The sequence below is a fragment of the Capra hircus genome, chromosome 2 (genome assembly GCF_001704415.2).
Source record: "Capra hircus breed San Clemente chromosome 2, ASM170441v1, whole genome shotgun sequence".
Classification (NCBI taxonomy): Eukaryota; Metazoa; Chordata; class Mammalia; order Artiodactyla; family Bovidae; genus Capra; species Capra hircus.
The window spans coordinates 108,948,533-108,972,968 of NC_030809.1; the positions used below are offsets into that span (position 1 = coordinate 108,948,533).

General features: G+C 41.8%; 1 protein-coding gene across 3 annotated transcripts in view; it reads left to right on the forward strand.

Annotated features, from left to right (window-relative positions):
• NOSTRIN (nitric oxide synthase trafficking) overlaps nucleotides 411-24,436 on the forward strand; it is a 66,082-nt gene continuing 42,056 nt past the window's right edge. For 2 of the 3 annotated variants that reach the window (XM_005676013.3, XM_005676015.3), the window contains exons 1-2: nucleotides 414-640; nucleotides 12,659-12,744. In XM_005676013.3, coding sequence (XP_005676070.1) covers nucleotides 614-640; nucleotides 12,659-12,744 — 113 coding nt within the window. In that variant the 5' untranslated portion in view covers nucleotides 414-613. Of the gene's footprint in view, nucleotides 641-12,658; nucleotides 12,745-24,436 lie in introns of all 3 variants that reach the window. The other variant, XM_005676014.3, reaches the window with a different exon arrangement.

A 24,436-nucleotide genomic window follows, 5' to 3' on the forward strand; every position in this document is an offset into this window, starting at 1 on the left:
TTGTCCCTGGATGGTTTGGGGCAGGGGGATATTGACTTGATGTGTGAGAGGTAGGTAAGGGAGGTGATTGCAGGTCTGGCTCTGGACTGGTTGTATTCCACATCAAAACCATGCTTACAAGTTGGTTGTTTGCTGTCTGTTTCAAGGAATTAGCTAATCCTGGAAGGGGCAATCCTTCCACGTCAACCCCAAAGGCCCCAGTGTGTCAAAGCATCAGAAAACAGATAATAAAAAAACATAGTGAATACAGCAAGCTTAGAGAATCTCTCTACTACCAGCCCTGAGTGACTGAATCACCAGGAACACTTTATAACCTCTGGGCTGTCTTTCAAGGCCATGCAGTTCACAACTCAGTATTCTGACCCCTAACTATTTACAGAAATCATTCTCACCATCTCACTCCAGCGCTCTTAACCCGGAGCCATTCTTTGCTTTTTCAGAAAGCAAATGGGATTAAAGTCCAGGGCTGGGACTTCCTTCTTGGAGTGTTTGACAAGGACTGACGTACTCTAGGCCCTTTGAATCCCGGAAGTCCAGGACACACCCAGCTTTGGGTGCAGCATCCTGAATGCCGGAGCGTAGGTAAAAGGACTGAAGCAAACAGCATTTCACCATGAGGGACCCACTGGCAGACTGTTCGGTGAGTAGCTCCGTGTGGTTTGCGTGCCTGCATGTGAAAGGCAGCTGAGGAGTAGATTTATATACTAATGGATTTGAACTTAAGAAATTTGAGACGCTCAGAAGCCAAACATGTTTGGATATTGGCACTGGAACAAAAGTCTGTGGTTGTTCTTTGGTTTAATTTAAAACAGAGCTCTTTCTAGCTAATGACAGGGCAGGTAATTGTCATATTTTATTTTCCTATTCTTGGAAAAACTTTGAGTGGGTATAACATTATATTTACATGCAGATGGTGGTTGTTTGGGAAACATACCAGTGGTGCCAATGTAGAACACAGCAGGGACACACAAACGTGCAGAATATCTGCAGCCAGTTTGGGGCTTTAGGAATTAAGTCGGGCGCAAGGCTTTTGCGTATTTTCCCCTTTCATTTAGAGCCCAGAACAGCAAGTCCCGCAGGAGGAAGTACAGGCTGCACTGTCCAGCCTGCAGTGGTCCTTGGACACGTTTACTGACTTGTTTGTTACTATCCTGAGAGCATTAATAAAAACAGAAAGTTGGTCAAAAGTGCAGAGACATTGTGAGGTCGTTAGCCGCAACAGCAGAGATGTAATTTAGGAAATGAGAAGCAGTTAAAACAAAGGGTGGAGGGAGGAAATGAAGTAATCAAGGATTGTTGTTGTGTTGTCCCAAGAAATGATGCCAAAAAGCTGAAACTGGTGACATCAGAAGCAAGGGACTGCATTTATCCTTCAAGTATTTTATCTAAAAACAAAAACAGGTGGAGAAGCAGATCAACAGGGGCTGTAATAAAACCCTACAGAAGAAAATCAGCAGAGAATTATTGGTTTCATTTGTGTTTATTCAATGGATGTGGAATGTATAGGCTTAGTGAAGATGAAACTGAAACTGTCATCCCACCAAATGAGTCAGGAATCAGACCTGCTAAATGAGATAAAGTCATCGTGGCTAGTAATAGTAATAATGAGAACATAGTAACGGGCTCTGCCTACTTTCACTTTTTAAAATATAATAGTAATATGTGTATTACTATTGTATGTTACTATTGTTTTTACAAATAGTGATATGTGTATTACTATTTGTAAAAAAAAATCCAACAATATGGTTGCATTCAGAGTTTAAGAGTGAAACCACTTGCCTTAGATTTCCTCCAGCAATCTTTTCTCTTTTTGGTAAGCACAGGTCACTTTTCGAAGTCTTTTATCATTTATGTATTTGTTATTTGTTTATTTTTCACTCCTTGCATTTGCTCCCTTACTAAAATGTTAACTCCTCTTTCTCCCCATTGATACTTTGGTGATGTTTTTTCATGGGGTGGGTGAATCGATGGGGGGATACAATAAGTGGAAGCAAAAACTTAGCATCGATGATCACTAAAGAAGAAAGTCAAGAACAAGAGAAGAGTGAGATAGTGGAGAGGAAAGCCAAGACAAGTTAAAAAAAAACTAAAAGCCTAACATTCCTTTCCAAGGCTGACTCTAGATCCAGAGCTAGGAGAACTGTTTCCTTTGAGCAGCTCCCAAGACAATCCATCACCATGTCTCTGTGTCAGCTTAATTCTCCCTCCCTGACAAGCACAGGTCCTTTTCCCTTCGCTGGACCATTGCCCCAAGGACTTTTGTCCTTATCTCTAAACTTGAAGGTTGTCTCTCTAGGCCCAGTGCTACCAATCATAGTCTGGGAGTAGAGAGTGGGAGGATATTCCTTCAGCCAGGGTTTCTGACTCCTCTAAAGTCAAGGAATCTTTATTTATTTGCAACTGTTTCATCTCCATCAAGCATTAGAGTTGATTTCCTGGTACAGTCCTGGTTTGTGCTTGGGGAACAATGCTGTGTGAAGATGAGCCTGAAATTTAGGAACAGAATAAAACAACAGAGTGGACTGCAAAAGAATGCTTTGTGAAACAGGGAGTTTCATGAAGAAACCAAAATGAGTCCAAAGTTTTAACCACCTGTAAAATATCCCATTTCATGAGTCCCCGAGGTTGCACAGGGCACAGTTAATTCATAAAGCCTTCCTGAGTCCCCTTTGCTGTTCATCTGAAACTATCACAACATTGTTAATCGGCTATACCCCAAAGCAAAATAAAAAGTTTAAAAAATAGTAAGAGGTTGGTTATATAAAATATTATAATATCTTGAACTTGGGGGAAGAGTAGGTGCTGATTAAGGCATTGTGTTGTACCAATATTCCTACATTAAAAAGAATTCATGAACATGTAGCTTAGCTACAGTTCTGAACTTGGTCTACCCCAGTAGGGGAAATCAGTGGGTTGAGTGACCTTCAATGGGAAAAAACATGACCTCTTTATTTGTGTTAGTTTCTAACTGTAATTAAGAATTTCCCCCAGTTTTGAATATAAGTAGCAAACCTTAATACAACAGCAGTGTCTGTGACCTTGCGACTAATGAAAATCGCTTATATTTTTATATAATGTTAGAGTTGGTTACAGATACCTAGAAATAGCATTTATACACACTCAGTGTGACTTAAAAATCTGAGTAATTTTTAAGACTTGTTATTTAGTATGTTAATTAAAGAGCATACAAAATATCCTGATTTTAAACTATGTTTTATAAAACATATATCAATATAGTTTTCTTTATAATCCTGCTATTTTGTTTTATGAGTTTGAAAATATTTTTATGAGTAAGATAGGTTTCACCAGTCTGCAAAAAAAATTTGTAAACCTCTTCTTTTAGGTCATGCTCCAATGAACAAAACAGACTGATAGCTGGGCCATTCTACCTCACAGATCTGGGTTAGTGTCTATGCTCAAATTATCAGTCACTAGGGTAGCACACACGTTGCTTGAGTGCTGTGTAGAGTTTTTAACTAATCTTGAGACTGTCAGGACTTATTTGAAGGAGATTTTTTAAAGTCCTGTTTTTGAAAAAGAGAAGAATTGGCTCTGGGACTTGATGCTTTAATGCCTGTGGGCTTAGCTTCTAAACCTAAAAATATGCCAAGGGAAATCATTTTCAAATCCATGTGTAAGGAAACAGACTGGATCAAATTATCTTCGAATGAAATAATCTAATCATTAAAAAAAAAATAGCACCTTCCTAAGAAACAATGCCAAAGAAATCAAGGGCAAGTAGTAAGCTATAGCCGAGGTTTTGCTCTTACTCACCCCTTCACTATCCAGGAAGGGACTATCAAAGCAGGCTTTCTTGGGTCCACATAGTCAGCCTCTTAGGGCCACACAGTCAGCTGTTGAAACAGTCCTGTGGGTTCAGATGCCAACTTGAGCTTCCCATCTCAGTGGTTCAGCCTGGGCCGTAGGATGTTAACTCGCATGATGTTAACTGGCACTGATACAGAGGATGACAGGGCAATGGTCCACGGCTCCTGCGGGATTCTGGGACACTATCGAGATAAGGAGGCAGCTTGAATCTGGTGTGGCTGTCCTTGGCCCACACCATCAATGAGACATATGATGTGCCATTTCACATTTTGTGGGCCTCTGTTTCCTCGTCTGTAAAGTAATAAGAGGAAAGGATGAAGCAGATTATGTTCTTTACTGTTCTGTATCTCACAATCTATGACAGCCTGCCAGGGAGATTCCAAATATTACCCGGATGCCTAATAAGTACAAGAAATCCCCTAGGTTAGAGGATATTACATCACACGAAATCAGTAGCACAGTGCCTGGCATATGAAAGGCATTGAACAAAAGCTTATTTAATTAAATTTAAGTAGAATATCAGGTTTGTTTAACACTATGGGGATCATCATTACCCCTCCCCCACCAAAAAAAAAGCCCCAAGCTTTTCATACTGGCACTTAGAATAAGGTGAATTTTTCTAGACTAGCTCAATTTTACCTTTTTAAACATTCAAAACATGGAAAGTTAGAAAGAACAGCTAGGCCAAGGTGGATATAGAGCATTTTCATTTCCATTTTTCATCTTTCATTTCATGTGCCATTTGCCTAGACTACTAAGTTTTTTTTGTAAAGATAATATTTATCCAACAGAATTTGCTTATAGGCGCTGGGCAGAAACACTTTCTTACTGGCAGAATAGGAAATGTCTGTGTATATCAGCTGTCTACCTAAAGGGATTTTTAGGGTCTCAGAAAGATCCCGCTTATTTCTCCACTAGTCTGCAATCTCTTTATCAGGAAAAAATCTTTTTTCCCAGTAATTAATGACCCCAGGGAAAAGCAGCCTGTTCATACAGTAAATTCATAGGGAGATGTAAGATCAACAGTAGGTTCTTTCTTGGAATGAATATTTGGTAAGGGGTGGGATATTCAAAAGCTCACTAGGTGGGAAAAGAACACAAAAAAATGTTCTTCCACATTACTCTGAGTAGAGCAAATTCTTCTGTGCCTGTTGATGATGTTGAGGAGCCATCTGTACTGCTCATAATGCTGAAAGGTAATGCCACTCTGAGTTCACTTAGTGTGGTTATCTGCATGTGTGTGTGCTATGTTGCTTCATTCTGTCTGACTCTTTGTGACCCTGTGGACTGTAGGCTGCCAGGGTCCTCTGTCCATGGGATTCTCCAGGCAAGAATATTGGAGTGGGTTGCCATGCCCTCCTTCAGGGGAATCTCCCCCACTCAGGGATTGAACTCAGGTCTCCCGCATTGCAGGTGAATTTTTTACCAGCTTAGCTACCAGGGAAACATGATTATACTGACCACCTGTTTATAAAATATAAACAGGTTGATTTGCTCCCCTAACATTTCTAATCACAGTTCTGACCCTAACTAATGAAGCTATCTTTTGCTGTTTGGGCCTTAACTATAAAAGAAGAGGATTGGACTTTAGTAGTTTACAAACTGTGGTCCATGGAATCCCTTCAGAGACCCCTCTGGTGGGTGAGACAGGGTGGGGAAGAGAGATGGGAGAGGAGAGGGAAAGCCAAAGCCAAGGTCAAGGGATTTCATTCTCCCAAAGCAGGGAAGGTCCCAAGATTTTCTGCTTACATATGCACCCCACCCCCTTACACACACACACACACACACACACACACACACACACACACACACACACTGGATGAGACTGTCTCTGGGGTCTGCTTTGATGTTTATGTGAGTCTGCTTTCCACAGTGCCAGGGTCCAGCCCCGGTGGATCCAGGGAATTCGAAGCAGGGACGGAGTCGGTGAGGAAAAACTTATTTATTTAGAAATATAAAGAGAGATTAGGAAAGAATAGTGTAGTAGGAAAATTAGTGGAGAAAAGATGCTGAATAACTTGGTTTACGTGGAAAACAATAAAGTTCCAAGACAAGGAACTTGCACCATCTACGTAAGCCACCAGTGCCCGCTTGAATAGTGGAGGGTGCCCCGCCTTGGGCTCCCTCTCGCGTAGGTCTTAGAAGTCAGGGCAAATAAGTAGACATGGCAAGCCTCCACCTTCCAGATGGGAATTCAGCCAGAAAAGGGAGAAAAGAACGACATGGGGGAGCCAAGCATCGGTGCCAGACCCACAACTTTATTTTCAAAAGCAACTTATATACCCCAAGTTGTACATAAAAAATAATGGAATATGCAGAGTTATGCAGGGGCAGCAGTCCTGACCCTTATTGAGACCAGGCTTTCTTTTTGCATACCTTCCTGTATACAAAAAGGTGTCAGGTGGTTTACAATATCTTCGGGCCAAGAAGCCTGTTAACATTTTTATAGCTCTTTTCCTAGATAAATGTCTATCAGCCAGAAAACTCTTTTTCCCTTGAAGTGTTTTTCCTTAATCTTCATCACCCTCAAAATACTAAATATATAAAGTTCCATTCCTGTAGAACAAGGGTGCAGTGGGTTATAACAAAGAAAGTACTTAACTCAAAGATCTAATGTTGCTAATACCAGGGCTACTACCTGTTTTTTCTATATACCAACTATGTCTACAAATAAAAGATGAAAACTTGGCAGCAAGTATTGGCTCAACAAATGAAACCCTTAATCAGTCCTATTCTAATGATTTTGACTCCTCGGAAGCCTCTACATTCCTAGGATGTTTTAAGCTTCCTGTGCCTTTTGTGGTCAGGAGGCTGTAAACAATCACATGTGCAGCTGTAAGAGTTCAGCAGGCAGGCTAGAAAGCCATCAGAGGGGTTTTTGGATTGAAACACTCATATTATGCCCAGGAGATTTATTATCTAAAAGCTCTAAATTAACTTTTTCCAGAAAAAGGTGGTGGGGGGACAGCCCCCTGTTAATGTCAGAAGAGCAGGTGAAAAGCATAACACAGTAAAGCAGGCAGACTCTGGTTATTGGGGGTAGATGCTTGGGAACAGGGGATCTCCTGAGGCTCGATCCCGCCTTTGCCTATGCCAAGCCTCCTTCCTCATGACCTTTGCCACGGGCAGAGTTCCTCTCGCTGGCTCCCGGCACCACAGCTTTCATCTTCAAGTCTGAATAGATAGTGCAAGATGAAAAGTACAGAATCAATGAATCTAAAAAAGTGGTTATGCTGAAATAATGAAGGTATTCTTAGCAACTTTTTTATTTATTGATGTCACCTTTATCTCAGTCTGTTTATCTCAGTTTGTTGGGGAGTGTCCAGTATATTGTATGTAGAGTTAAAGATTCTCCCCATTGCTGTAATAAGCAGATCATCCCATTTTTATTTGATCATTGAGTTAACAACAATGTAATGTATTGAAGAATTTCCCAACTTGTGTGTATCTGCACACTGGTTTGGGAGAGGGGTTACAGGTAGGGTATAGCTGGGGGGCTGAGCTCAGTGGCCAGTTGCCTCTGCCTTGAACAACTTTCTCCATTTATCACATTGTTCCAGGACAGATATCACTTTCTACAGATACCGTGATGTGAAAAAAGGATGTGCTAGTCTATTAAATGACAGGAAATCTTTCAAAATCTAAAACCGGGACTCCCAGGGGCAGTTGAAGCCATAAGATATGATTTGATTTGAGCAGACTCATTTAAAATAGATAACTATGAATACCTTTGAGAAAGACAGGTGGTCTCCATACTTCCATAGCTCACCCACTCTACACTAAAAGCAGTTGAGTTTTGAATCATTGGTTTATAAATTTTCAGGGCCGTCTGACTTTCCAGAACTAGTCTTCTGGAGATAGTATTTTTAAAAATTAATTAATTTATTTTAATTGGAGAAAAATTACTTTGCAATATTGTGATGGTTTTTGCCATACATCAACATGAATCGGTCACAGGTATACATGTGTCCCCCCCATCCTAAACCCCCCTCCCCCGCTTCCTCCCCACCCTCTCTCTGGGTTGTCCCTGAGCACAGGCTTTTGGGCACCCTGTTTCATGAATCAAACTTGCACTGATCATCTATTTTACATAATGTACATGTTAACGTAATGTACATATTTCAATGCTGTTTTCTGGAGATTGTATTTTTTAAATGTGTCTTGGAGAGTTTTGATGCCTTGATAAGTTCAGGAAATGCAGTAGCCCCAGGAGAGGGAAAAATGCTCAACTGGTTCTGTCCCACTTCCGTTAGAGACAAGGTTTCTCCTACTAGCCCCATCCTCACACATGGTGTCTGAGTCACCCGATTCTTTCCCCAGGACTTTGGTTGCAAATCGTCTCTTCTGGTGATGGTGGGCTGCAGGAGTCTGTGCCCTCAGACAGCTCATCACAGAGACCCTTCCCTCCACTCCTGGTTATCCAGGTGGGAGTTTCTTCTCCTTGCTTCTGCTCTGAAGGCTCTAAATCCTTCCATCTGGCCCTCTGCTTTGTCTCCTCCTTGTTTTTGTTCAGCCACTAAGCCATGTCCAACTCTTTGCGACCCGCTGGGCTGCAGCACACCAGGCATCCCTGTTCTCCACTATCTCCTGGCGTTTGCTCAAATTCATATCCATTGAGTCAGGGATGCTATCCAACCATCTCATCTTCTACCACTTGCTTCTCTTTTTGCCTTCAATCTTTCCCAGCATTAGGGTCTTGACTCAGCTTTTTGCATCAGATGGCCAAAGTATTAGACCTTATTGTGTTTAAGAGCAGAAACCTCACTTTGCAAGCAGGCATCCAAATATTTCTCCTCTGCACATGGCCCCCTGATGTTTTTGTTGAGTCTTTATTTCTGCTTTGGTGTAAGCTAGAGAGAGAAACAGGATGTTATTTTAAAGGACACTGCTTAATACTGTGTAATACTGTGAGATATTTCTAAATAAACAAGAATGCTATAGGACCTATAAAAAATCATAAAATTTTATTGAACATGAAATAAGATTTGAACTAATGAAAAGACTTACTGTGCCCTTGGATGGGAAGTCTAAATACCATAAAAAAGTTAATTTCCTCAAATTGAGATATATAGATGTAATGCAAATCCAATTAAGATCTCAGTGGGGATTTTTAAAAATTGTAATTAGATAAATGTTCATAGGGAAGAATAATTGCACAAGAATAGTCAAAGAAATTATGAAAGGGAAAGAAAATGTTGCTTAAAAAGAGCAGAAACAGAGAGTTCTCTGGTGGCCTAGTAGTTAGGATTCCAGGCTTTCATTGTGTAGCCTGGGTTCAAGCTCTGGTCAGGGAACTGAGATCCCACAAGCAGCTTGGCTTGATCAAAACCAAGAAAGAAAGAAAGAAAATATAATATTGCAATGTTGAAAAAAGAGAAGAAAAGTGCTGTTCTCTCTATAACTTAGGTAGCAAGAATATAAAGGGATATCATAATTAGTGTATGTATTATTATTATTTCTGAAACATAATAATGTTTCATAATTTAAAACAAAAAGTCTGGTGCTCCATGATGACCTGGAGGGATGGGATTGGAGGAGGCGAGAGAGGGAGGAGATATATGTATAATTATGGCTAGTTCACATTGTTGTATGGCAGAAACCAACACAACATTGTAAAAATAAAACAAACAAAAAATAAATAAATCACTTGTAGATGTTAAAAAGATAAAACTCCAATTTAGAACGATGTTTAGCTATATATTTTAGACATGCAAAATAAGAGTGGCTTTAAAAAAGAAAGCCTATCGTTATAGTCCTCCCATACATAAAATATGTCCCTAAGTAGAGAGTTAGGGCTCAGGTAGAGGCCCTCAGGATCCAGGCTCTCTCTCTTTCTGACCTAAAATCTTAGCATGTGGCATCCACCCTCAAGATAACCTTATGGCACAGCTGTCATTTTAATTCCCAGATTCAGGAAAGAGGAGGAAGGAATTTTCACTGAAATCCAACATGAACTTTCACCCATCTCTCTTTGGGAAGCATTTAATTGCATGGCTACACCTAAGGGTGAGAGAGGCTGAGAAATGACTTTATTCCAAGCGCATGTGCCTGCTTAACATTTCTTTATTTGCTTTTCATGATACCTAGTTGTGTTTTATTGATGTTATTCAGTGTTATGGGAAGGAAATAAAAGCCTTAAGGGAGAATTTAGTGAAAGTGTTTAGGTAACTGAGAAATAAACAAAAAAGCTAAGCAATTTGAAAATGCTTACCAAACTCTCCCATCGTACTTGTAAGGGGAAGAAGAGGCCTGAGAGTATCATGTCATTCACAGATAACAATTTACGTTTATGAAAATAAAAATGAGAAATCTTGGTTGCCACACTGTGGTTTAACTCTCATGCCTCAGAGGAGAAGCATTTCTTTTTTCCTTTGCAAACTTTAAACTTTATTTTGTATTGAGGTATAACCAATCGGCTTCACAGGTGGCTCAGTGTTAAAGAATCCACCTGCCAATACAGGAGACACAGGAAATATGGGTTCAATCCCTGGGTCAGGAAGAACCCGTGGAGAAGGGAATGGCTATACACTCCAGTCTTCTTGCCTGGAAAGCCCCATGGACAGAGGAGCCCGGAGGGCTACAGTCCATACGGTTGCAAAGAGTTGGACACAGTTGAGCACGTATAGCCTATTAGTGTTGTAGTTTCAGGTGAACAACAAGGGGACTCAGCCATACGTATACATGCATCCAAAACCCCAAACCCTCTCCCATCCAGGCTGGCATATAACATTGAGTAGAGTTCCATGTGCTATGCAATAGGTCCTTGTTGGTTATCCATTTTGAATACAGCAATGACCTTCCCAAACTCCCTAACTACCCCCTCCCCCAAGCAACCATTAATTTATTTTCTAAGTCTGTGAGTCTCCTTCTGTTTCGTAAGTAAGTTCATTTGAGAGAGTCATTTCTTCATAATGAAAGCTACACCCAAGTGTGTTTTGCTTGCTTGGAAGATAGTTTAAAATTTTGTGACTTGTTTGCTGCAATAAAATATATATATATATATATATATATATATATTTCAGATCCCAATCCTTATTTCAGCTTTTTTGAACAAGAAAGCTGGTTTGTGGTCCAGAGTTGTTGTGGCAGCTTTTCCTCCGGCTCACTGTCCCCAGCCTGCTCCTCCCTTATCCAAGTGTCTGACAGTGCTGTAAACCCGTGATTTTGCAAACCTTGCTTTAGGAGTCAACAATGTCCTTCTAAAGACCTTTACACTCTGACCTCAGTCCTTGTGTTCTGGGTGGTTTCAGTGAAGCTGTTTTCTCCTATTGTGCATCTACCAGATCCTGTGGTGGCTTTCTTTGTTACATTCAGGGGAAAGTTACACTGCTGCATAAAGATCAAAGGATTTGGTATCTATAAGACGATGTGCAATGGCACCCCACTCCAGTACTCCTGCCTGGAAAATCCCATGGACGGAGGAGCCTGGTAGGCTGCAGTCCATGGGGTCACTGAGGGTCAGACACGACTGAGCGACTTCACTTTCACTTTTCACTTTCATGCATTGGAGAAGGAAATGGCACCCCACTCCAGTACTTCTGCCTGGAGAATCCCAGGGACAGGGGAGCCTGGTGGACTGCCGTCTATGTGGTCACACAGAGTTAGACACGACTGAAGTGACTTAGCAGCAGCAGCAGCAGCATGTAACTACATCCTAGGTGTTGGTTGGCTCCACCCCTGAAGATAGGAGCCTGTTTCTGTCCTTTCTCTAGGTTTTTCTTCCTCTGTGACCCATGTCCTATTTGCCAGTCCACCAGCCCCTTACTCCAGGTGCTAGGTGACAGCTGAGAAGTTGTCTTGCCCTGAAGATTCCTGTATGGAAACATGGTTGCCCCATAGGAGGTTCTCAGGAAGTCTGAGTTTGCTGCTCTTTCTCCTTCTCAGCAGGGTGACCAGCAGCGTGCCCACGACATCTGAGGTCAGGAAGGGGCTGGTTCATTGCATGAGCAAAGAGTCACTGCAAGACACTCAGTCTACACAGAATTTGCATCCTCCTGGGTGCAATCTCATTTTGAAAAATGAAATGGGCCGTCCCATTTCCCAGATGGAAACACTGAGATGGTGAGTTTGAGACTTAATCATCTCTCTCACCCACTTTGTTGTCAGGAAAGCAGCAGAATCAACTGACACCCTCTCCCTCTGGGCAATCGTCATCTATGTCTATCCTCAGCAATACAATGTTCAGAAGAACATTGTGGGGTTTTCAGCCACATGACAAAAATCTTTCGATTGGAATATTTTTGTCTACAATTAAATTCATATATAGATACACTAATAAAGGTTTATTTATAAATATATAAAGGCTTGGTTCAACCAAAATGTTCAACTCATTATTATAACATTCTTATTACTGAAGTTCAATGAGATATAGAGGGGACTAGGAGAAATTTTATTAACAAATTATTCACTTACATTTTCCATCACAGTCAAGAAAGACTCACTTTAATGGTTCAGGGTTTGTCATGAGGTCCAGAAATACATTGGAATTTGTGGGGGTGACATAACATGAATCTGCAATGTATTTCAGGATGTATTTTTAGCTTTCCTGGGACTAAGAGGTGTGACAGGAATCCAACTTCACCCACTGATGAAGAGTTTGCATTTGACCTAGGAAGAAACAGATAGACCAGCTCTATCTTTGAAAAGTTCTCCAGGGTATTTCACATCCAGACAGAAGAGACTTCCTCTTTATTTTTAAGAACTCATCAAAGTGTGCATTCTGTAGCTGCAGGATCATTTACGATGACAGCCCTCCTCACAGCAGCATTCTGAATTTACAGGAGTTCTTTGGGAGTGCTCCTAACCCTTCTGTACATCTTTTCTGTTTCAGTATAATAAAGTATACAAGAACCTGAAGGAGTTTTCTCAAACTGGAGAAGATTTCTGCAAGCAGATCACATCCATTCTTCAGCAAAGGTACAAAATGCATGTTTGCACGGAGCAGTTCTTCCTCTTTAGTTGCACCCAGGGACATGACTGGAGGAGTGATTACAAGCTGTCCTACTTTCCAGAATGCAGTGTTATATGTTAGTACTTGAGAAATCAGTTTGAAGAGTGATTCTTCGCTATTGCACATTTATCACCGGGGTACCATAAAAATCAGGAAACAACAGGAAGTAATTCTGCTTGGGAAAGCTCAGTCAAGTCCCTCTGATTATCACCCTCTCCTGGGGCCCACATTGTGCCTGACATGTACTCCCATTACTGTGCTCTTCACACTGATGGCAATTATTCGTCTGCTTTTCTATCTCCCTGGCAAGGGCAGTGGCTGTGTCTTACTCATCTTTGTATGCTGAGCTCTCAGAGTCTGGCCTTTTGACTTCTTCAGTAAGTGTCTTTTGAGTGGGGACATGGATGAATAAAGAGTCACCATACACAGAAGTATCATCTTCTCTTAATACTAGATATGATCATGTATAAAGCTCTTCACTGTGCTGAAATGAACACACTTAACTCAGTCAAGAAATTACAAAAATTCCTGCTTAAAATTAGAGTCCCCGAGGATTGAACTGGGCCTACAGGGTGCTTAGGCCGTTTCTCTATGTGTAGACAGTTCTGTAATAAACAATTCCAAAGAGACCTTCAAAAGAGATTGGTTATTCTTTCAAGGGAATCCATTTTAGGTTTAAAATACTGTACATGTGCCTTTCTAAGAGCAAAGATGCCTGAGTTAATTGCATCCGGTGTTAGTAGGTCAAGAGCAAGGGAGAGCATCCTGATAAAGTTATGTTCTTTATCAGGGCCAGTGAACGAGGCCAAGGAAAGATACAGGAGAGTTCAAACATGCTTTTATAAAGAAGTATCCAGGTTTGAAAAGACCCTGATGCTGGGAAAGATTGAGGGCAGGAAGAGAAGGGAACGACAGAGGATGAGATGGTTGGATGGCATCACCAACTCAATGGACATGGGTTTGGGTAGATTCCGGCAGTTGGTGATGGACAAGGAGGCCTGGCATGCTGCGGATCATGGGGTCACAAAGAGTCGGACATGACTGAGCGGCTGAACTGAACTGAACTGAACCAGGTTTGTCAAATGGAGTCAAAAAGAAAACAAGTTTAAACAAGTTATTTCTCTCTTAATAGCCAAATTGCTTTTATTCTATGAAAAGAAGAGAGAGGACCAATCTTGGAGGGAATTTTTTTTTTCTATAAGAAAAATATTTTTTTATCCATCTCAAAGGAAACTATGTAAAATAAGACCAGTTAACTATTATACAAGTTCAACCTATTACCTAAATTAGAAAACAGCTCCCTCCTGCAGATGTACAAGTGTCCTGGGTTACAGTAAGCTGAGCCTTGATTATTTGGCATCTACAGGTTCAAAACTAGTGCCTGGTAGAGAGCTATAAAGATAGAAGGTCAATGATGGATAATGCCTGATAAACAAACTCAACAAATAACTGAGTAAGTTTAAGAGAATTATTTCTCCAAAATGGCCCTGTTCTTTCTCCCTTGTCTATGTAACTCTACATCTCTGCCTTGCCACAGACACACCTACTTTGCATACAGTCAAAACCTTCCTTTCTTACCTGTGTCTCTCTCGAAGTTGCTTCCTCAGGCTTCCATCTGCCCTAGACCTATTCACGTGTAAACTTTCCCACACGTTCCAGAATGGCAAATGGGTTCCAGCGAAGGAGAGACACTTGGGTAGCTAAAGATATCTCCCTTCACGGTTTTATCTCTTCATAGAGCAGAATGCAGAATTTGAAAATCTAGCAAAATTATGTGTACATCTCTGGGGTAAAATTTGCATAGCATAAATACAAAGAGGGCATCTACTGGTTTACCTAGACCCAAAGAATTATGCTATTAGGTCATGTATGCAATGAATGCTTTCCTGAACAATGGGAAAGCTCATCTTTCACAATTAAATCATTTCCCCTTAACCAAGATACCTTGTGTGAGTTGCTTTATATTTATTCCTGATAAATGTACATTTGGCAATGCCACCTCACACTTGGGCTTGAAGCTCTCCTTCCTTTTCTCAGCTCTTGGATCATGTAGTTAACCTAAAGGATGTCATCCATGCTAAAAGAGTAGGTGTTTCCAAACAATTGTTTTCTAATGGACACAAAGTCCCTACTAATCTATGAATATGTGGTATATTGTATTTTTTTCCCAACAAATTCCCTACATGTCAGCTGGCAAAGACAGATGCTACCTCCCTCCATGACTGGGTCATTTCTTTCCCACTGGGAGTGAGTCTGAGGTTCCTATCTCTTCCAAAGAAGTGTTTGAGAACATAAGTACCATATCAAAAGGAGGAGTGGTCACAACCAACATAGCTGGTATTACACTTGCCTTCACTGTCCCCATTCTGTAGTTAGTTAGCAGTAGTTAGTTTCCCAGACATACAAAAGATAAAAAGCTGTTTCCCACCAGTTATCCAGACATGAGCACTCGGCTTATTTTCCTTTTAAATGGAAAATAAGATGTGCTTATTATATATGAATCAGTGATACCTTTCCTTGGTATCAGGAAAATGCCTAGAAAGCCAATACTCTTGCAAAGAAGCTATCATATTACTTGGGCTTTCCTAATGACTTGACAGTAAAGAATTCACCTCCAATGCAGGAGACCGGGGTTCAGTCCCTAAGTGGGATAGATTCCCTGGAGAAAGGAATGGCAACCCACTTCAGTATTCTTAACTGGAGAATCCTATGAACAGAGGAGCCTGGTGAGCTATAGTCCATGGAGTTGGACATCACTGAGTGACTGAGAACATCGTACTACTTAAGAGTATAGACAAGTAACAGGAAACACCATCAGACAAGTAAAGGTGTACCCTAGAATATGTACAGCAGGCATTTCTACCGAGACACAGAAAATCATGACATAGAAATTCATGAAGACAAATCCAGCAGCCAACATATGAAAGATTTAGTGAGAGGGCATATGGTGCTTAATACCTGCCACATAAAATGCATTCAGTAAATATTTAGAGATTGAATTAATAAAAAAATGAAAGCTAGTTTAAGGTTTATTTTCTTATTATTACACCTGTATTGTTAAACAGGGCCTTTACTATCCTTGGATATTAACAATTGCAGACACCTTGCTTAAGAATCCATCGGAATGTGGTTCTGCTAACACATCTGTATTAGCTCCTGGCTACAAGGGACTGCATCTCAATCAAGCTTCAAGGCCAGATAATGTTCTATTTCCAAGCTCAGCTGCCTTCTTGCATTTGTTCTAATTGGTGGTGATAGAAAAGTGTGTTGGAATTGAAACACCATTTTGCCTGGAAATTCTGTAATTCATGGCTGTGCTTAGCTTCTTTTATCTAATTAGCTGCTTCAGTTTCCTTTTTTTTGTAGTAGCAACTCAGATTTAGCCAGAAACACACAGCAGCTCCTAAAATGCCTAATGCCAAAGCCATCACATTCACTTCAAAACAATCAGAGATTCGATCCAAAAAGACAAAGGCACATTTCTAGAAACTGTTTGAACATTTGGTTCCCTGCCCCACATAGCTAAAGTGTAAACAGGCTTTGATGGGAAAAATCAATTATTTTTTTCCTCTATGAAAGCTTAAGATCAGGTTTTCAAACAGCAAGTACCACAATTCTGGACATAAAAAAATGTTTTTTAATTAAAAAGAAAAGAAGACAACAAAGAAGCAAGTGTAGTTGGTCATTGTTTCATCTACAACGCATTGCAGAGGCTGTCAATAAAAGATAAGTGATTAAAATGAAATCTTTAATAAATCCTTACCTTTTCCAGTCTACCCATAGCTTGCGTGATCTTAGTTCCCACAACTTCAGCCCTTTTCTGCATATTGATAGCTCCCATATGTACTAGGCAATACGTCTTAACCTGTACTTCAAACCATATATCCAACAGTCTATTGGATAGTTCCAGCTGAAAGCTCCATGAAACCACAATGGAAGCTTATCCAAATAGAGTTGATCAGCTTTTCCCCAAAGCTGGTACTCACTCCTTCTGGATTTTTAACCATGATTACCAGGACCTCTGCCCACCCAGGCAAGCCCAATACGGGGGAGCCACCCATGACCCCTTCTGTCTCAGTGAGGTGGTCAGTGGCTGCTCAGTTGCGTCCGACTCTGCGATCCCTTGGACTGTAGCCCACCAGGCTTTCTGTCCATGGACTTCTCCAGGCAAGAATACTGGGGTGGGTAGCCTTTCCCTTCTCTGGGGATTGTTATGCCCAAGTCGCGAAATCTCCCAATGACCACCAGGGAGCCGATATCCGATGCAAAAGCAAGAGAGTTTTTATTACCAAGCTCGAGCTGGGGCTCCCACCGATACCGACGCAGCAGCTATCGGGAGGAGCCCTGAGCTCTGGGTTACATTGCTTATATAGGGTATTATCCCGGGAAAAATTAAAAAAACGGGAGTCTCCGGGTCTGATTGGTCACCTTCTGGTGAAGGGTTAGGTGTTGAGTTCTGATTGGTTCTCCTTTCCCGGGCTTGACTCGAATTTCCCCGGGCTGGCCAAGGGTTCTGATTGGTTCACAGGTGGTGGGGTGAGGTCAGGGGATTTCCAAAGGCTCTTTTCCAGGAACCTTACAAAATGGAGTAGCTTTGATTCTTCAGGATCTTCCTGACCCAAGGATCGAACCCAGGTATTCTGCATTTCAGGCAGATTCTTTACTGTGTGAGCCACCAGGGAAGCTCCTCTTCTGTCTCAACTCATGACCAAGTCCTTATATTTCTCTCTTCTCAAACACCTCTGCTCCGCTAGCATTGTTTTCATTCCATGGCCTCTGCCGTTGTTCGGGCGAACACTCTTAACCTGTCCTCTGCCTGGGGTACTGCCCTGCTGCTGGGCAGTTTGTACACTTCATGAAGGCACCTGGCTGAGGGGCATTGTGAAAGTAGAAATCTAATTCACTCTCAACCCTCATGTACCTGGGCTCAGAGCTGTGTCCCTTCAGAGGATCTAATTTTTCTCACCCAAGCAAGCTGCCTTAACTAGGGAGCATCTAAGACATCTTTCACTTTGTGGTCAGGACCCTCTTTAAGACCCTTCAGAGGTTTCCATGACCTTTAGGATAAAATTCAGCCTTTGTAGTATTTCACAGAAGGAACTTTAAGATCAGCTTAAAGATCACATCTCTAAGAGCACATCTCTCAGATCACATCTCTCCATCTTACTTACGGTCGCTGCTTGTAGAACCACTTGCAATCACGCCCTCACCCCTCCTAGCTGCCATCATGGGTCCTGGCAGTGGTACACGCTGTATCCTCTGCCCAGGAGACACTTCTACCTTCAGTGCCAGCTTCCACCCAATGCATTCTTCAGAACTCAGTCATCCCACCCTGGTTGGCCTTCAAGTCAAGACTCCACTAGTATTTCTCTCTGCTATGGCAGCACTGCCTTTCTGCTCACTTGTCTGTCTCCACTCCTGGACGCTGAACTCCTTAAGGGTCTTTGTATCCTACATGACTTGCACAGAGTAGGCATTCATTGGATGCTCACTGAGGGAATAAATGTATTCTCGTGAGTGATTCTGTGCCTTCAGGTACTCACAACTTCTTAGAAGTTTAAGTTAAGCTCTTTACAAGGAGTAATAAATGAGTGTGTCAAAGAAATGTACTTACATAGAGTGTTTTGAACAAAAGCTAGAAGAGAATAATAAAATCATAGAAGAGACCAGGAAGTGCGTTAAATGCATCTTATCTTTGGTTTCTCTTAGATAAAGTCTCACAATCCAGTGCAGTATGTGAATACTCTCATCCACCCCTAACTTACAGATGGGGATCTGGAAAAGGTGGCGTATTGTAATTTCTATTCAGATCTACCCAGGCATGGCGTGAGGGCATCTTCCAAGTGGGCAGGCAGTTTGGGGCATGCTACGGGAGTGATCCAGTTCCCTTCACAATGTATTAGGGTTTTCTATGGTAAGGGACACCTGTGGTCATCAAGCCCAGTGGCTTTTGTACCTGGTAGCACAGCGGTCTGTGGGAAGCTCTCAGGGGTCACTTTAGCAGGTAGGAAGAAATTAATGGGCGGGACTCAGAACCCTTTTTCACTCCTGTTCCCACTTATTCAGAACACAACATCTATATAATATGGTGGGATTCTGTATAAAATTTTGCTTTCTAGTTGAAAAGTTTAAAAAACTGCCTTTCTTGTCCATTGACTTTCTTGTCCACTGACTTCCCCCATAACAACACTCTCTCCCCCCACCCATATAAACTCACTCAGTTCAAGAATTAACAGACACAGAGGATCTAAGGTGCTAGACCAACTTTTGCTGTGCATCCCCTGGGCCAGAAGCAAGCAGAGACTCAGTGAAACTCCCAGACTGGGCACCCAAGCAGCATGACCTCCGAGTCTCATCTTCCTATTTCTCCTTTTATACACTGTTCTCAGTTCAGTTCAGTCGCTCAGTCGTGTCCGACTCTTTGCGACCCCATGAATCGCAGCATGCCAGGCCTCCTTGTCCATCACCAACTCCCGGAGTTCATCAGACTCACGTCCATCGAGTCAGTGATGCCATCCAGCCATCTCATCCTCTGTCGTCCCCTTCTCCTCCTGCCCCCAATCCCTCCCAGCATCAGAGTCTTTTCCAGTGAGTCAACTCTTCGCATGAGGTGGCCAAAGTACTGGAGTTTCAGCTTCAGCATCATTCCCTCCAAAAAAATCCCAGGGCTGATCTCCTTTAGAATGGACTGGTTGGATCTCCTTGCAGTCCAAGGGACTCTCAAGAGTCTTCTCCAACACCACAGTTCAAAAGCATCAATTCTTCAATGCTCAGCCTTCTTCACAGTCCAACTCTCTCATCCATACATGACCACTGGAAAAACCATAGCCTTGACTAGATGGACCTTAGTCAGCAAAGTAATGTCTCTGCTTTTGAATATGATATCTAGGTTGGTCATAACCTTTCTTCCAAGGAGTAAACTTTTTTTAATTTCATGGCTGCAATCACCATCTGCAGTGATTTTGGAGACCCAAAAAATAAAGTCTGACACTGTTTCCACTGTTTCCCCATCTATTTCCCATGAAGTGATGGGACCAGATGTCATGATCTTCATTTTCTGAATGTTGAGCTTCAAGCCAACTTTTTCACTCTTCACTTTCACTTTCATCAAGAGGCTTTTTAGCTCCTCTTCACTTTCTGCCATAAGGGTGGTGTCATCTGCATATCTGAGGTGATTGATATTTCTCCCGGCAATCTTGATTCCAGCTTGTGCTCCTTCCAGCCCAGCATTTCTCATGATGTACTCTGCATATAAGTTAAATAAGTAGGGTGACAATATATAGCCTTGACGTACTCCTTTTCCTATTTGGAACCAGTCTGTCGTGCCATGTCCAGTTCTAACTGTTGCTTCCTGACCTGCATATAGGTTTCTCAAGAGGCAGGTCAGGTGGTCTGGTATTCCCATCTCTTTCAGAATTTTCCACAGTTTATTGTGATCCACACAGTCAAAGGCTTTGGCATAGTCAAGAAAGCAGAAATAGATGTTTTTCTGGAACTCTCTTGCTTTTTCCATGATCCAGTAGATGTTGGCAATTTGATCTCTGGTTCCTCTGCCTTTTCTAAAATCAGCTTGAACATCAGGAAGTTCACGGTTCACGTATTGCTGAAGCCTGGCTTGGAGAATTTTGAGCATTACTTTCCTAGTGTGTGAGATGAGTGCAATTTTGTGGTAGTTTGAGCATTCTTTGTCATTGACTTTCTTTGGGATTGGAATGAAAACTGACCTTTTTCAGTCCTGTGGCCACTGCCGAGTTTTCCAGATTTGCTGGCATATTGAGTGCAGCACTTTCACAGCATCATCTTTCAGGATTTGAAATAGCTCAACTGGAATTCCATCACCTCCACTAGCTTTGTTTGTAGTGATGCTTCCTAAGGCCCACTTGACTTCACATTCCAGGATGTCTGGCTGTAGGTGAGTGATCACACCATCGTGATTATCTTGGTCATGAAGATCTTCTTTGTACAGTTCTTCTGTGTATTCTTGCCACCTCTTCTTAGTATCTTCTGCTTCTGTTAGGTCCATACCATTTCTGTCCTTTATCGAGCCCATCTTTGCATGAAATGTTCCCTTGGTGTCTCTAATTTTCTTGAAGAGACCTCTAGTCTTTCCCATTCTATTGTTTTCCTCTATTTATTTGCATTGATCCCTGAGGAAGGCTTTCGCATCTCTTCTTGCTATTCTTTGGAACTCTGCATTCATATGCTTATATCTTTCCTTTTCTCCTTGGCTTTTCTCTTCTCTTCTTTTCACAGCTATTTGTAAGGCCTCCTCAGATCGCCATTTTGCTTTCTTGCATTTCTTTTCCATAGGGATGGTCTTGATCCCTGTCTCCTGTACAATGTCACGAACCTCAGTCCATAGTTCATCAGGCACTCTATCTATCAGATCTAGTCCCTTAAATCTATTTCTCACTTGCACTGTATAATCATAAAGGATTTGATTTAGGTCATACCTGAATGGTCTAGTGGTTTTCCCTACTTTCTTCCATTTAAGTCTGAATTTGGCAATAAGGAGTTCATGATCTGAGCCACAGTCAGTTCTCAGGAACCAGAATAAAGGCAATAAGTAATGATGAAGTGGGTATTGTGAGCTAGCCAGAGAATCCCACTGCTCAAAAAGCAGCACCTGTGTAAAAATGTCTTTCAATTTTCAAATTGTTATTAACTTTTAAATACAGCCTATCTGTGTGAGCTTGCTGCTGTTTTTCAAATGGCAAACTGATAAAGCTTGTGTGGAAAATATCAGCACACCAGGCCCCAAGAAGCTGTTGCTGATAGAAAGCAGAAGGCCAGGAATGGGGCTATAATATTGCAAAGAGTTTCAGAGGACTACAATTTCTTCTTAATTCATAATAAAGGGAGGGTTTTGTCACCTGCTGTTTTCAGTCTTGAGAGAGCCTTCGTTCAATTTTAACCAATTCCTCACAGACATGGAAGCAGCTGCAGTTTTCATTTTTAATCTTTTTTTATCATCTTAATTTTCTTAGAGTAGAGTACTTGGTAATTGATTACCCAGTCCCTTATAGTCTTACAGTTTAATTTGTGCCCTGTCTAAAATATTGAATCTGATACCACATATTTTCTGTCTCTCATGTTTTTTTAAATATGATTTATTTTCAAACCTAAGACAAATGTTAGTCTTTGACTTATTGGTTGATCTTCATTATTACTAATGAAAATGTGTTGACCTGCCTCCACACGCTGAGAGGAAATTAGAATATAACTGGATTAAAAGTCAGTGCATGCCATTTCCCTGGTCAGGGATTATTAAAACTCACTGGAATATTCTAAGATTGAGTTACCCATCCAAAAAGATACATCATCAATTTCACATGTGCCAAGACAATTGCTTGGAGAGAGAATCTCAACTCCTATTAGATACAGTAGCTGTAGGGCTAGAACATTAGCTCAATGTTCTTATAAACTAGTTTCCAATTATTTTAATGAGGAGGGAAAAGTCCATGTCTCAATTTGAGATTAACTCTGCCTCTGTTGACTTTCTTCGCATGTGTTGTCTTCCAGGCTAGAAGCCATATTAAAGCAGATGCCTTAGAAGAAACCAGTGTGGCTGGGGGTGCACACTGCCATGTCTGCCTTGGGCAAATGTGTCCCTTTCTGACTCTGTCCATTCATTTCTGTTTAGCAGAAATCCGGAAAGGATATATATTCTGCTTAATGGGGCCCTAAGAACAGATGAGCCACATGGCAGTGTTTATTCCAACTTACAAGCATTCTAACCTATAAAAAAGACAGCTTTCTCCACACTTGCCAGTTGCAATGTGGCTTTTTAGAGTGATTTTTCTCTGGGGAGGAATTTACCCATTAACCTCTGCTAAGATAGAGCCATTTAGGGTCAGAGGCCAGAGAGTTTTTCAGTTGTAGGCAAACTCACCAGAAAAGGAGCCTAACAACATGTTTCTCTCCTATACACAAGTTCATCCTCCCCACTTTCTCATTTCCTTACCTTCTGACATGTAGGGTGATCTGCTGAGGATTCTGAAATGATCATTAGTGTTAAAATGCACGAGGAAATGACTGCAGCCTGTTTCACTTGGTTGACAACTCTTTGTGACCCCATGAACTGTGGCCTACCAGGCTCCTCTGTCCATAGGATTTTCCAGGCAATAGTACTGGAGTGGATTGCCATTTCCTTCTCCAGGGGATCTTCCCGACCCAGGGATCGAACCCAGGTCTCCCGCATTGTAGACAGACGCTTTACCATCTGAGCCACCAGGGAAGTCCTGAATGTTGGTGTTAAATATGAAATATACATAATATTTATGTATTGTGGTGGTTTAAGTCGCTAAGTCATGTTCAGTTCTTTGGACCCCATGGACTGTAGCCCGCCAGGCTCTTCTGTTCATGAAATGCTCCAGGCAAGAATAATGAAGTAGGTTGACATTTCCTTCCCCAGGAGATCTCCACAACCCAGGGACTGAACCTGGGTCTCCTGCATTGCAGGCAGATCCCTTACCATCTGAGCCATCCAGGAAACTAATACATTTATGTAGTAGGGCTACCAATAGGGTATTGAAGTCAGAGACATGAAGGGTACAATTGTGCTGCTCAGAGAGGCTGTGTCCAGCTCAGTCTGGCCTCAGAGGGCTACCTTGGTGACATGTGATATCAGAACCCCTCCTTCCCCACTTTTCTAGACCTTCAAGACCTCCCCATCCTCATCCAGGAAAGCGCCTTACAACGAACTGCACAGATGCTTTTGGAAGAAGCCGCAGGAAGCTCATTCTGTCTTCTCCTAGGCTGCTGTGATCCCATTTCTAGCTGCTAAGCCTCATGAATTGTGGTGAATCAGAACACCGCAGTTAAAGGCAGAGGGAGAAGCGGTGTCAATTTTAAAAACCATTTGCCTCTGACTCCCCCGTAATTCTCCAGTTTCAGAGGTGGGAGAGTGGAATGCTGGGCAGGCAGGTTCTTGAGCCAGACTACCTGGGTTTGCATCCCAGCTGTCACTTCTTCATGAGTGACCTCCAGCAGGGCAAGTTACCTACTAAACTCTCTGTGCCTCAGTGTCCTCCTCCATGAACTGGGAGTGTGCCTTCCTGATGGGAGTGATTGCAGGTTATGAGGAAACATACCTGAAGCACTTAGAATGTTGCCTGTCATGTTGTATAATAAATGCTGGAGTCACTAGTTTCTGTGTAGAAAAAACACAGGTAAAGCCTCATCAACATGTCACAAATTTGTCAGGAGAGACTGCACTGTTTGGACACAAACTTCATGGGCAGGATTACAAGAATTTTTAAGCTGTATACCAACCTATAAAACTACAAATCCACTTCCTGTCGATTTCTAAGATAATTGTATGTAAAGAGAAGCCTTCCAAAGCAAGAGATGCTGTGTGGTAATTGGGTCTCTTTAGGCTGGTTTCCTACCGTTCATGAGAGAAAGCCAGCAGAGACACGGGGCTCAAAACAGAAGAGCCCATCAGTTCAAAGTGAGCAGGACCCTCTCCCTTCTTGCCACCAAAGCCCATTCCGCCCCCTCTCCCCCCGACCGTGCAGGCAAATCAGAAAGAGTTAAGGATGTAAAGGAACACCATGCCTCATACTCTCAACATTGTTTTTTTTTTTTATTTCTGCTTAGCCTCTGAGCTATCTTTTACGACCTGCAAGAACTGTGTAAAAGTGAAACTGAATTCTG